Here is a 14,537-nt window from a genome sequence, read left to right on the forward strand (position 1 = left end):
TGCATTTATGATAAGAATAATCAATATTACAGTTATTAGACTAACCCTCATAATTGTTCACTTTTTTCTGATGTTATAGTTTCTGTATTTTAGCTATTTTAGTCTTGATATAAAATAAATAAAGGAGGGGTGGTGCTTTTGAAATGTTCTCCAAATCGTTAGTCCCTTTGACCTCTAGCTGTTTCCCAACTTGTCACCTGAAAGCGCGCGGATCTGTGCAAATCACGGCTTATGTCTCGAATATCTCATGACATCCGGACTTGAAATTGTTTTTAACGGTAATATTGTTTTTTTGTTTTTTTTTTATGACAATTTTAGGTAAACTTCAAAAGACCGTAGCATTCCTTAAGATTCTTATTAATTAATATTTATAAAATGTTATGTTCATTCACTTAGATAAGCTACTTTTAGTTTATTCTACAATTATAAAAATGTGTTGTCATGCTTATTGTTTTTGTCTCAAATTAGTTATTCAAAACACATTCAAATGCAAAAGAGACAATATAATTGAGTGCCTAATAATTAACAAAGATTACATTTCTTATAACATGGAGTAGCTATTTAAATTTGGCTATTAACCTCTCTGATATTTCTGACCCTGATATCTAACAAAAAAATGCCTTTCTCAAAAAGGACTCTGAGGCAGATCAAGAATATATATCATAATAAATGGCTACAGTGCATCATTTGTTTTAGACAAGACCATAAAGCATTAAGCCAGCTATCGGAAATAAATCAGATGATTATGAAATGGTCTGTTTCGAAATACAAGGGAAAAAGTAACAACATGATACTCCGAGCTCTCCTCTCAGCTCGCACCCATGGATCCTAATGAAGTATCAGATGACACTTGTTACAGAAACGTCACATGATTGCAGTATTAAATTAGAGCTCGTGCGGGTGAATGTGAGAGGGGAGCAAGAGCAACAGAGAGTTCAGGGGTCTGAGATCGAGCAGCTGGAGCGGGGGACATACAAGAAAAAGCCCTTGGATAAACTGTATTTGTATTCTCATCCAACAAATCGACTTGATTCATTCGGAAATGTTACTCGTGCTGGTCTTGGCATTTTTCGTCCCTGTAACGAACAGCAAAAAAAGTAAGTAGCCTAGGAACTTGTTTAACGAAATAATTCATTTTAATTTTTTTTTCCAGCAGTGAATATTTATAATTCTTACATTTCAAAGCATTTAGTTAAGGTTTTTATTTTATTTGTATAATAATGTTTTGACATGCGATTGTTAAATCGAACATATTTTTATATAGCTAAACCACTAAAACTATATAGAGCAGACTGGGCTATAAAATTGATGTGAATTCATAAAAAAAGTCGACTAGATTGAGTTATGAAACAAATATACATAACTTGCTGGAATAAAGCTGTTTTCTTCCGCGAGCAGCAGTCTCATGAAACTGATTATGCTACGTTACCCGCCTGACGAGAGATAGCCAGAGCCTTTAGAAAAACTTTCGTTCACCCACCAGACTGTAAGAATGTTACTGTCCTCACATTTTCAGTAACTTAACTCGGAGGAGAACGTCCATAAGCATATAATTTCTAATTTACATTTAGCAGACGCTTATAGTGCATTCAGACCACACATTATTTTACCACTGTGCCCCCCCCCTGAGAATCGAACCCACAACCTTTTGCGCTGCTAACGCAATGCTCTACCACTGAGCCGCAGAATGTTTAAGTTTATGTCTGTTTCTGTATCAATAACCGAGCAGAAAGTAACAATCCCAGCTTTCCCTGTTATATTTTATGAAATTTTTAAACGCCTAATCCAAGTAAATTATTGTCCATTTATTTACTTCGTGGTCACGAGATTTTTGGGTCATCAAAGTCAGTTCAGAAGGCTTTCACGATGTTTTTTTTTCTGTCATTCGTACAGCTTATGGTGACATGTTCCCTCACAAACACAAACTCCCTTTTCCATTCCCAATCCCTGGATGGGAACCGGACACGAACCCTTGGGACGAATCTCTGTATCCCCCCTTCAAACAACATCTGAATCGCAGACATGGTAAGGGTTTCCTTCTATCTAGTAAAGTTTGATTAAAAAAAATCAAAATGTATTAATTATAACGTGATTATTAAAAATATTTTACACAATGGTGAGATGACAGCCTACTTTGTCAAAATAATTATTTGTAGGTTTCTCAAAATTCATACTAAGAGTACATTTGGGCTGGGGGGGGCTACCATTTTAAACAATATTTTAAACATGTTTTGTTTAAAAAAATTTATTAGAGGACTTAAGGGGGGAAAGACTTGCAAATTCCCTTTAGAATTGTGTAAGCCCTCTTTTAAGTACTTTCTGTGTGAGTTTGTGTAAATATTTCAGTTTCAAATATTTTTTGGGGAAAAAAATTAAAAACAGTTTGAAACCTTATGTTCCTTCTTAAATAGTTGAATATTCCCCCAGTTTTGTCTTAGCAAGAGAGACTGATTTTCTCAAGTTACTATATTAACATATACGAGATGTTGTGATGGACAGAAAAATGTGCTGCATGACAGGAAAGACCACACACTAATATTTCAATGCTCTCTCACAGACAAACCACCAAGGGTGCGCCTTACCAGCGACAGCCCTGCAATGAACGGCTCGTGCATCTCGTTCACTGCAGCTCTGGAGTTTCCACCGTGTCAGAAGGAGGACAGCAGCGGCAACCTGGTGTATGATGAGCACTGTGGGGACGGTATGATGGAGGCCTCAGGTGCTCCATACCCCTGTAATCTCTAAACAATGTACAATTGCAAGGGGGGAAAAAGACCTGTATGTTAAAACGTTGCATTTATATTCCCCAAAAAAAGGAAGAAATGCTTTTTTTTATCCGAGTGTCTAAAACCTTCACTTATTTTTCAGCCAATGGACATGTGCGCTCAGGATACGTGTTAAACTGGACATCCTGGTTGGATGACTATGGCTTTGGGAAGTGTACAGATCTGAAGAGGTGCAATATTTTCCCTGATGGAAAGCCTTTTCCTCAGACCAATGACTGGAGACGTAGAGGTTATGTCTATGTGTGGCACACCATGGGTGAGTATCTGCCATCTTACCCGACTGATATCAATGTTTTAATAATTCCCTTTACATAATTTTAGCACAAAATTGGACCATCATCGTGTGGTTTCTCTCACAGGCCAGTATTTTGAGACATGTGATGGCTCCTCCTCCCATCTGACCCTGAGCACCACAAACATGACATTTGGAGCAGGTGTGATGGAGGTCATGGTGTACCGTAAACAGGAGCGCAGGAAGTACAGCCCACTCTCTACAGACAGTACCGTATTCTTCATAACAGGTCTGCCAGTTACTTTCATCTTGTTTTAATCATATTTACATACACGATCAAAACTACACTATGATCTTTTAAAAATAAATAATTTTATTAAAAAAATGAATTCATAATATATATAATATATATGTAATATGATATCAATATTAGTGTATTAGAATATAATTGTATTATATAATTCAAATTTCAACATCATAACTCCAGTCTTCATTGTCACATGATCCCTCAGAAATCATTCTGATATGCTGAATTAGTACTTAAAAAAACATTTCTTCTTATTAATGTGGAAAAAGTTGTGGGGTTTAATAGTTTTTTGTGATGATACACTATATCATTATTAAAAAAAAGAAATAATAAAAAAAAGAAATTAACACTTATTCGGGATGTATTAAATTGATTAAAAGAAGTGACAGTAAAGACATGTATAATTTTATAAATAATTTATGTTTCAAATAAATTGTTAATTGAACTTTCTATTCATTTTTCTATTCCAAAAATGGTTACAACGTAATGAGAACAGTTAAAAAAATGCAGAACATTCTATTTTGCCATGACACAAATATATTACATTTTAAAATATATTCCAGTAGAGCATTTATTCTAAATTGTAATAATTTCACAATATTACAGTCATTACTCTATTTTTGATTAAATAATTGTCAGAGACAAAAATTTTAATTATTCCAAACTTTTGACTCATGGTAGTGTGTATGATTGTGTTTGTATAATATATGTATATGAATGTATGTACCATATATATATATATATATATATATATATATATATATATATATATATATATATATATATATATATATATATATATATATATATATATATATATATATGTATGTATACCTTGTTGATGTCAGAGGAGAATGGGCAGACTGGTTAGAGATGATAGAAAGGCGACAGGAGGGTCAGAATTTGGCGTAAAGAACATTAAAGCATGGATCCATCCTGCCTTGTCTCAACGGTTCAGGCTGCTGGTGGTGGTGTAATGGTGTGGGGGATATTTTCTTGGCACACTTTGGGCCCCTTAGTACCAATTGAGAATTGTTTAAACGCCACAGCCTACCTGCGTATTGTTGCTGACCATGTCCATCCCTTTATGACTACAGTGTATCTTCTGATGGCTACTTCCAGCAGGATTATGCACCATGTCACAAAGCTCAAATCATCTCAGACTGGTTTCCTGAACATGACACTGAGTTCACTTTACTCAAATGGCGTCCACAGTCACCAGATCTCAATCCAATAGTGCAGCTTTAGGATATGGTGGAATGGGAGATTCACATCATGGATGTGCAGCCAACAAATCTGCAGGACGTAGGCTGCAAAAGGGAGTCAATCCTTGACTCCCCATTTTAAAATGCCCAACTTTACAGCATAAAAAACATGTTTACAGCCTGGTTCAAAAAATGATTTTGGTCTATATAGCTAATTTTGCCCTTCATGACAACTGTGAAGGGGGTGAAACTTTTTTTTAACTCATCCGTTTAAATTAGGGTGACCATATGAGCCATTTTTCCAGGACGCGTCCTTGCCAGGATTTTCATATTGCCTAAAATATCCAGATTTTGGCTGTTTGTGCCGTGCAGATCGATCATTGTATTACATTCATAAGAGCAGACGGCTCTTGCATTTAAATCACTCTCTTGGTACTTTGGTGTCATTCAATGATCGGTGCGCAGCGATGCTTCAAGTTGAATAAACAAACAAATACCTAACATGTACGTGTATTTGCAATGCTTTGATCGTTCTCTGTAGATCTCACCTTCTCACACGCCACGATTGGTTGATTATGTACCATACCTGCATGTTATTGGTCAAACTACTTTGGATGTTTTAGGCTATATAGAAATCCTTGCAAGGGGAAAATGGCTCATATGGTCACCCTAGTTTAAATTACATTAAGCAACTCCTTTACGTGCAAGCATCGCCGACGGCCCCAGTTTCTTATATTTCCCCTTTACAGCACGTTAAACATCACTCTCTTACTTGATCTGCACAAACTGTGCATCAATTGAAAGTTTAAAGGGTAACTAAACCCCTGGTCAGAGCCTGACTCCACCCACTAGCAAGATTTGAAAAATGCTGAAAAGTGGGCAGAGCACAGCGAAGATAGAGGGGATGAACCGAGGGCAGGGCTGAGCACGTGGGGCGTGAACCTGAGACGCGCAGTGACGGATTAATTGACAGCTGCTGTCAGAGTCGCTAAAATGGAGAGTGACTGTAGTGACGCAAGTGGCTTTGCAACAGAGCGTTCATTTGAAGTAGAGGACTTTTCTCCCCCACCTTCACCTGAAGTGGAGGATGTCGAGGTGTCTGTGGCCTGAGCCATATCAATTCGAGTAATTAACTATAATTAACTATATAGGCTACACGAAATAATCTAAATAACTATATAAATGCTATGCTAAATAGATGCTATCATAGTCTATCCTGGTCGTTTTCAATACTCGCAATTCCAACTCCTGACTCACTACAGTGATTTTGACGAAACAAGATGGTTTTATACTGCCAAGGGCGTGGTAGCTCGTACCAAGGGGCGTGGTGAGCTGGAAACTGCTTACGTCACCTGCCACCGCAACATCCAATAGGAAAAATCAACTCCAGTAGCCACCGTTCAACCTGAAGAGGGCAGCACTCAGTCGTTTTTACACCATACATGGTAGAATTAAAACACTTTATACTCAAATGTCAAAAAAGTTACTCGAATCAATGAACAGCACGAATAAAGCCCCATTCTTACAGATCATTAATTAAAAAAAGTTGGTTTAGGGTTTAGTTACTCTTTAAAGACTCTAGCTTCGATATTTGACCAATATTTTGATAAAACATTGTTGCAGTGACAGTTATTTAGTAATTTATGTCAGGAGTGCAAAATGAACAGCGTCAATAAGGATTTATAGACCAAAGATGCATATCCGCGGAGATATATTGATATATTTACTTATGTTTACTTCATATTTCTTCAGACAGAATCATAATTTCTATTCATTTTCCACTGATTTACGCGATCTGACGATAAACAGCCTCTCCCAGTGCCGTCTCTGTGTGTTTGCTTCTGTGTACTCGAGCTGTGACCCAGACAGACTCTGATTGGACCTTCGGTTTGTCAATCTGACAGCCCCAAAACCGGACAGCGTCAAATCGTGTCACATGGTTCGTGAACACTTCCTGGATCATATCTGCTCACAACAACACTGAATCACCTCTGTACACACGAAATATCCGAATAATAAACTCGCGATTATGATAGAAAAGCTTGGTATGAGATTTTCTTGAGATCTGGGGCATTTTATAAAAAATATAAAAAATGTACATCGGAAATGCTAACTTGTGCAGCGATGAAAAAGGCTACAAATAGCATATTTTTACAATAGTAAACGACCAAATTCCACCCGTGATCGCAAAAGGATGTTATTACAAACACTCCATCGGGATTCAAAGTGAGTTTTGAGTAAAAGTGTACTAATAATTTAATAAATTGTCTGATGTAGCTTGATGCTAACTTTACCTCTAATGCTACTAATAGCAGGTGCATATCTTCTTCATAATGCATTTCTTTCACAATAATTCACGTAAGGTCGTAAGAAATTGTTTTGTTGTATTTTTATAGTAAGACTATTGATAAATAAGGGCTAAATGCATACAGAAACTGAAGTGAGATCGCTGCTTTGTTGCTTTGTAAACATTGAAATTCCACAAAAAAGGCTGATAAAGGTGGAATAAAAACAAAAGAATAATGATAAAAGAATAATGTTGATAATGTGTCATACCTGGCGGAGGTGTGAAAGACTCGATTGGTGAAACAATAGAACCATGATTCGGGGAGTTTTCAAAGACAAAAACACATACAGAGAGCACAGGAATGTTTATATGTGAGATCTTAAAGAGATGACAAGTGCCATAAATCAATCTGATTAGCCTTCTCTAAAAACACACATGACATGGCCTTAGAAAATATTTAATAAAATTCACAGTTTTACAGATTAGATTATGAAATTTCTAATGAAGTTTTGAAAGACTTGTGGCTTTAGCTACACTGTATTTCCAAACTCATATCTTACATCAACAATTTTTTTTAATACATTTAAAAAATGTTTTTAATATTTTTATTTTTGTTTTTATGTTTGAGCTTATATATCTCTATTATCATAACAGTCTGAGTGGTTCGGATTCCTGAACAGTAAACTTTGAAGTGTCAGCTTTGTGAAAAAATGTTGATTATGTATCTAGTCAGAAAGAATCATGAGCAGAAATCTTTTTATTTTGGGTATGTCATTTCTGTCTCCATGCCAAAAAAGGGGGGTGACTGGTAAGGGGTTAAAGTTCTGCATAATTTAGGGCGCAGCCACTTGAGTGACAGATGAATTGCTGCTGCTGTCACCACCATCGAGCTAGGTGGGTGTGGTTTCAATAACCAGCTCCCGCCTTTTTGCCCATTTTCGATTATCCGGGAGTGACAAGAGGTAATGCACTGTCAAGATGGCGACGGCCGGCTCCGCCTACTTATGGATTCAAAAACGCTCTTTGGAAACCTATGTTTGGAAACCTAGTCTATGGGTCAAACTCAGTACTAGCAAGGTGTACTTGATAAAGTGGCCAGACAATATATATTTACTGATGGATATGCATATATACATGCATATATACATATATATTATATATTATATAAAAAACCCTTCTTTTTTTAAAAATAAATACTTTTTCTTCATCCAGATAAGATACCGCTCTCGGTGAATATTTCCCAGAAGCATGCAGCCAGCATAACTGACAAAAATATCTTTGTCAGAGGGTCAAATGTGATTTTCAACGTCCAGATCCATGACCCAAGTAACTATCTGAAGACAGCTGATGCAGTGGACTTCATTTGGGACTTTCGGGATGGCAACCAGTTGGTCACCCACAGAAATATTGCAACCCATGTGTACAACATGCTTGGAAATGTTACAGTCAAGCTCCTCGTGGAGGCATCATTCCATGTGCCCTGCCCACCACCGACTCCAACACCAATGCACTTTACTCAGGCTCATACGACAGGTAATCTCATAAAGACAGGCACTTTACACACCCAGACAACAGATATCCTATTATCCAAGCCAGACATATCATATTAATTATTATCCATCAGGACAAAATGTGTCCATTTATCTTGCAGAGTAAAGCAAATTTATGCTTACAGCTGCTGTCATTTTAAAAGCCAGCCAGTATACAGTCGTTCTATTAAATAATTCAATCACTTTTGTGTGTTGCAGAAATGCCTACGCTACCACCTGGCACTCATGCATTCACTAGCAAAATAGAGACCACTAAGGGTGAGATGAGTTGTGTTTAAAGCAAGAAAAAAAAAAGTCTAATAAAATTACATATCACAAAGAACACTTAAAGAACATTTCTTTTATTTTTAATTCCTGCTCCAGCTCCTGTCATCACCAATCCTTCACCAACAACCACTCCTCAAGTCTCTACAACTGCTGCCCCAACAACTGAACCACTCCAAACTGATTCAGAGGTGACATCCATTACAGCAACCGCTGTACCCGAAGCCAGTTCAACCTATAACCAGCCCACCTCACCGCCGATGATCAGAAAAACGCACTTCAAGGAGTCCGACTGTTTCCGCCATATGTATGGCTCCTTTGAAGGCGAGATCAACATCATTGGTAAGAAGATTGTTGGACTACTTATTTTTAAAAAGCAAGAATTTATGGCAAACACATAAGAGAATATCTCAAATTATCATGTTTTTGGTATGTATCAGGGTTGTTGTGAACTAACTAAAGCTTTAATTTGAGCTTTATATCTCATCATTTGAACTTTTAACAGACAATTTTGAGAAAAAAATTGGAAGCATGAGAAAGTTCCAATTACCTTTTTGTTTTTCCATGGTGGAAACAAAATATCTGTTTCTATAGATCCTCCTCCAGCTCTGCAGAACCAGCCAGACAATCAGATTTTAAAGGTGTTGGCTGACAAAGTGTCCAACACATCTGTAAACTTCATGGTGTCGTGCTCGGGCAGGTAAGATTCACATACAAGCCAGAAAGTGAAGAGCATTTATTAGATGTAGATGATTCTGATCCACAGTGACTATTTGAAGCCCTGCAGCCGAGACATTTCACAGCATGTCATCGTCAGAAACGTCACAGAGATTCAGTCACTCACATTTACAACACAGATGACCTCTGATCACGTTACACACATTTAATCTCTCTTTTTCTCAGTGTTCCCTCAGTGGCCTGCACCATAGTGACCAACTCCTCCTGTCGGGAGGTCAAGAATATCGTCTGTGAGGACGTGGCTCCTTACGGCGAAGGATGCAAGATCAGTTTGACGCGCATTTTCCAAACGCCGGGCAACTACTGTGTTAACATCACACTGGGTCTGCCTGGAGGCTTGGCTCTTGCAACCACTACCTCAGTTAAAATTGGCAACAGCCCTGACACAAGTCAGTCTTAAGAATCAGTTAATTTTGTCTATATATTTATTTATTTTTATAACATTTAACTAATATATAATTTCGAAGCAGCATCACAGTGTTATTTTTTGTATTATTTCGATACTATTATAGTATTTATTCATGTTTTAAATCAGCTTTGATTTTTTTGTAATTTGCTTTAAGTTTTATTAATCTTTTAAGCATTTCTAATCTTTATCAGTTTTTTTAAAAACATTTCTATTTAGCTTTTTTATTTTGGTTTTAGTCATTTCAAATACGTTTTTAAGCTTTTTTTCAGTATTTTTGTACTATTGTATTATTTATTAATATTTTGAATTGGCTTATATTTTTAGAATTTGCTTTATTTTTCATTTTAGGAATTTTAGTATGTTTTAGTGCTATTGTCATTTTTTTTGTCTGTTTTTAAAACATTTCTATTTAGCTTTATTTTAATAAGGTTTTTCATCTAATACTATATACAGTCGTGGCCAAAAGTTTTGAGAATTACATAAATATTGGAAATTGGAAAAGTTGCTGCTTAAGTTTTTATAATAGCAATTTGCATATACTCCAGAATGTTATGAAGAGTGATCAGATGAATTGCATAGTCCTTCTTTGCCATGAAAATTAACTTAATCCCAAAAAAACCTTTCCACTGCATTTCATTGCTGTCATTAAAGGACCTGCTGAGATCATTTCAGTAATCGTCTTGTTAACTCAGGTGAGAATGTTGACGAGCACAAGGCTGGAGATCATTATGTCAGGCTGATTGGGTTAGAATGGCAGGCTTGACATGTTAAAAGGAGGGTGATGCTTGAAATCATTGTTCTTCCATTGTTAACCATGGTGACCTGCAAAGAAACGCGTGCAGCCATCATTGCGTTGCATAAAAATGGCTTCACAGGCAAGGATATTGTGGCTACTAAGATTGCACCTAAATCAACAATTTATAGGATCATCAAGAACTTCAAGGAAAGAGGTTCAATTCTTGTAAAAAAGGCTTCTGGGCATTCTAGAAAGTCCAGCAAGCGCCAGGATCGTCTCCTATAGAGGATTCAGCTGGGGGATTGGAGTGCCACCAGTGCAGAGCTTGCTCAGGAATGGCAGCAGGCAGGTGTGAGCGCATCTGCACGCACAGTGAGGCCAAGACTTTTGGAAGATGGCCTGGTGTCAAGAAGGGCAGCAAAGAAGCCACTTCTCTCCAAAAAAAACATCAGGGACAGATTGATCTTCTGCCGAAAGTATAGTGAATGGACTTTCATCATATATAAGCCCCTTTCCGATTGTTTGGGGCATCTGGAAAAAGGCTTGTCCGGAGAAGAAAAGGTGAGCACTACCATCAGTCCTGTGTCATGCCAACAGTAAAGCATCCTGACACCATTCATGTGTGGGGTTGCTTCTCATCAAGGGAGTGGGCTCACTCACAATTCTGCCCAAAAACACAGCCATGAATAAAGAATGGTACCAAAACACCCTCCAACAGCAACTTCTTCCAACAATCCAACAACAGTTTGGTGAACAACAATGCATTTTCCAGCATGATGGAGCACCGTGCCATAAGGCAAAAGTGATAACTAAGTGGCTCGGGGACCAGAATGTTGAAATTTTGGGTCCATGGCCTGGAACCTCCCCAGATCTTAATCCCATTGAGAACTTGAGGTCAATCCTCAAGAGGCGGGTGGACAAACAAAAACCCACTAATTCTGACAAACTCCAAGAAGTGATTATGAAAGAATGGGTTGCTATCAGTCAGGATTTGGCCCAGAAGTTGATTGAGAGCATGCCCAGTCGAATTGCAGAGGTCCTGAAAATGAAGGGCCAAAACTGCAAATACTGACTCTTTACATAAATGTCATGTAATTGTCGATAAAAGCCTTTGAAACGTATGAAGTGCTTGTAATTATATTTCAGTACATCACAGAAACAACTGAAACAGAGATCTAAAAGCAGTTTAGCGGCAAACTTTTTGAAAACTAATATTTATGTAATTCTCAAAACTTTTGGCCACGACTGTACTTAATATACTATACTTAATTTTATTTTAGTATTACTTCAGTATTGTTTGTATACTATTTTTGTATTTTTAATATTTTGAATCCGCTTTAATTGCAAAATTTGCTTTGTCATTTGTATTAGTTGCATTTTTGATACTTTAATCATTTTCAGTTAGTTGTCAAAGCAATATTTATCATTTTTGTTTTTTTAAGTTTATCATCTAATATACATTATTTCTATTTTAAAATAAACAATAGTATTAGTTAGTAACACTGCTACAGTGTTAGTAGTGCCTAATTATTTTCCAATTTTGGTCCCCACCAATATTACAAGTGTATAAATAGATGTACTTAAATTCTATAATTACAAACATTATAATTGACTACTGAATATCTTCATTTTGTCACTTGCTTTCTCTTAGACTCTCCTAAATCCTCCCATGTCACTGAGGTGGTTCTGTCTTCCAGTGCTGTGCTTATTTCCATTATTGCATTCATTGCCGTCATGGTTTACAAGTGAGTACCACTAACAAAACTGAAATTTTAAAAACATAACAGTGTGCAAATTTATCTTAATTACATATGTTTTTTATTCCTTTCAGGCGATATAAGGCATATCGTCCAGTGAGAGGCTCTGTGTTGGATGACGCTGAGAGAAATGCTGGTAACTGGAGTTTAACCAAACTAAGAGCAACTCTGTTCTCTGCTGATGAGGAGAGAAGCCATTTATTGACAGAGAGGCCTGTGTAGACTGATCTGGGATTCTGCAGCAATCAGTTGCTATTTATTCGATATTAATTTGGCTGTAGTTTATCTGAGACAATAACAGAAGTGATCTTATAGATTAGATAACATTGGTATCTTCTCATCAGTTTAGCTAGAATAAGTAATCATAACATTTTAGTTATAGCACATGCAAGCTTTAAAGATTTTTAATGCAAGATTTGGGATGAATGAGCCCAGATATGACAGATTTACAGAGGTTTCCATCATCTGAAATGACTAAAACATCTACTAACTGACCAAATGTGTCCCATGCGTAAGTGATCATATTTTTTTTTTTTTTTCAAACCAAAATATAAATTGGGATTTAAGGCTGAAAATTATTGCTTTTGCCCATTTTTCTGATGATGATTTTGGCATTTAATCTGACGTTTATAAGGAATGTTCCTTATTTGCAGTCAGGATTAGAAAATCTAAAGTAAGTTGATGTATGTTTTGTAATGTTCTGAGAAGTTATACATTGTTTTGAACATGGTTAAACATTTTAAATGTCTGAACTGAATTCTATGCATTTTTTATTATTTTTTAAAAGAGAGACTAGTTTGATGGTAATTAAAGCTGTTGTTTCATAAGAAAACACTTTACTAACAAGTTCCTTTCATAAAGCATTAATTAAAAATTGGTAAATCTGTTACTGAACACATATACAAATGCAGGCATATGCTTATTTAAAATTAACATTCAACAGGAATTTTCAGAAATATGAATCTCCTCTTTATGATAATAAATGTATCCACTTCTGTAAGTGATGTACACAAATATTGTAATAAAATTTCTAAAATCACTTGCTAATGATCTACACAACTGTCATTTTCTAAATCTTCATACACTTAAAAATAAAGGCTCTATTTAATTTTTTTTGCACAGTGATGCCATAGAAAAAAAATACAAAAAGAACCATTTCTTCTTAGTGTGAAGAAATTTATAAAAATCGAATGAACCCTTTTTTTCCCCCACTATCAACAATATTTTGAGAAATGGAGAGTTCCAATGGTCCTTCAAGTCATAGGTGCCAATAAAGACCTTTTAAAGGTCCCATGACATGGATTATTTCCTTTTCTTTAAATGCTTTTTAATGTTTACTTAGGTGTACTTATATTGTTAGTATGATTTTTACATTTAAAATTTAGAAATAAAAAGCATTTTTATATCCTGATAATAGCCCTCTGGCTTGAATGCTCTGTTTGAAGGGGCGTGTCTGCTGTGAGACTCCGAGTAAACGACAACTGTTGTGATTGGCTGACATCTTTGCATTTGAAATGCGTATTACATGTGGACCCCTCTCAAATATATATATATATATATATATATATATATATATATATATATATATATATATATATATATATATATATATAACAGCTGTCGAGATGAACGAATCGTGGATTTGTTGATTATATAATTATTTTTCGATCTTTTCCCATCACATGAAAGGCTGCAATGATGAGCATTGAGCAGACAGAGTCTGTTTATCGCGTGAATGCAGTGATCTCGTCATTATTGCAACACGTTCTCTCTCACACAATGCTTTCACCACAACTAACAGCAAACACGTGAATACAGTAAGAGCTCCGTTGTGCAGCATAACAGCGTCATTCATTGTAACGGCAGTTTAGGCAAGTGTGCAGATATACTCGCGATGTGTGAGAGCTCCGAAAAAAAGAGAGCGTTCTTTGATCGCTCTCTGTAGTTAAAATCACAATTTAAATAACAGATTTGTTTCATGCTACTAAGAGAAACAACATGAAGTTGATCGTTTAGTCACTGGCTTGATTCACTGATGCATAAACAGTATTAAACGATTTAGAAAGAAAGTCTGTGTGAACTTGAATAATTAGCTACACATCAGAAATCACTGATCACAGATCAGGCATTAATGAACACTGTTACTCACTGTTTGTGCCGGTGCTGTCGAATCCATATAATAAAAGTCTGTTTGTAACGCCTTTGCTGACATTGCGACTGAATTATATGTAAATATTTGGGCGGGCAAAGCAGAGAAAGGGGAGGT

At 36.2% G+C, this 14,537-nt stretch overlaps 1 protein-coding gene across 3 annotated transcripts; it reads left to right on the forward strand.

Annotated features, from left to right (window-relative positions):
* The first annotated feature begins 849 nt into the window (after positions 1-849).
* Positions 850-13,322, forward strand: LOC132104142 (protein QNR-71-like). 3 transcript variants are annotated; one of them, XM_059509384.1, is made up of 12 exons: positions 852-1,097; positions 1,894-2,025; positions 2,558-2,719; positions 2,869-3,042; positions 3,146-3,307; positions 8,030-8,350; positions 8,566-8,625; positions 8,731-8,973; positions 9,226-9,331; positions 9,535-9,758; positions 12,166-12,259; positions 12,346-13,321. In XM_059509384.1, the coding sequence occupies exons 1-12, from the start codon at positions 1,043-1,045 to the stop codon at positions 12,491-12,493; spliced, it is 1,881 nt and encodes a 626-aa protein (XP_059365367.1). In that variant the 5' UTR covers positions 852-1,042; the 3' UTR covers positions 12,494-13,321. The 3 variants fall into 3 exon arrangements, with proteins under 3 accessions (XP_059365369.1, XP_059365367.1, XP_059365368.1); XM_059509385.1 differs by having other exon boundaries at positions 853-1,097; positions 2,558-2,701; XM_059509386.1 differs by lacking the exon at positions 8,566-8,625 and having other exon boundaries at positions 850-1,097; positions 12,346-13,322.
* Positions 13,323-14,537: the final 1,215 nt, after the last annotated feature.

This window comes from Carassius carassius, chromosome 25, assembly GCF_963082965.1.
Source record: "Carassius carassius chromosome 25, fCarCar2.1, whole genome shotgun sequence".
Lineage (NCBI taxonomy): Eukaryota > Metazoa > Chordata > Actinopteri > Cypriniformes > Cyprinidae > Carassius > Carassius carassius.

What these genes read in the sequence shown, in the direction of transcription:
- LOC132104142 (XM_059509384.1), top strand. Translation starts at nt 1,043, where the DNA reads ATGTTACTCGTGCTGGTCTTGGCATTTTTCGTCCCTGTAACGAACAGC. An exon ending in ATGGTGTCGTGCTCGGGCAG is followed by an intron (nt 9,332 to 9,534) that starts GTAAGATTCACA and finishes TCTTTTTCTCAG; the next exon opens with TGTTCCCTCAGTGGCCTGCA. An exon ending in TGGCAACAGCCCTGACACAA is followed by an intron (nt 9,759 to 12,165) that starts GTCAGTCTTAAG and finishes GCTTTCTCTTAG; the next exon opens with ACTCTCCTAAATCCTCCCAT.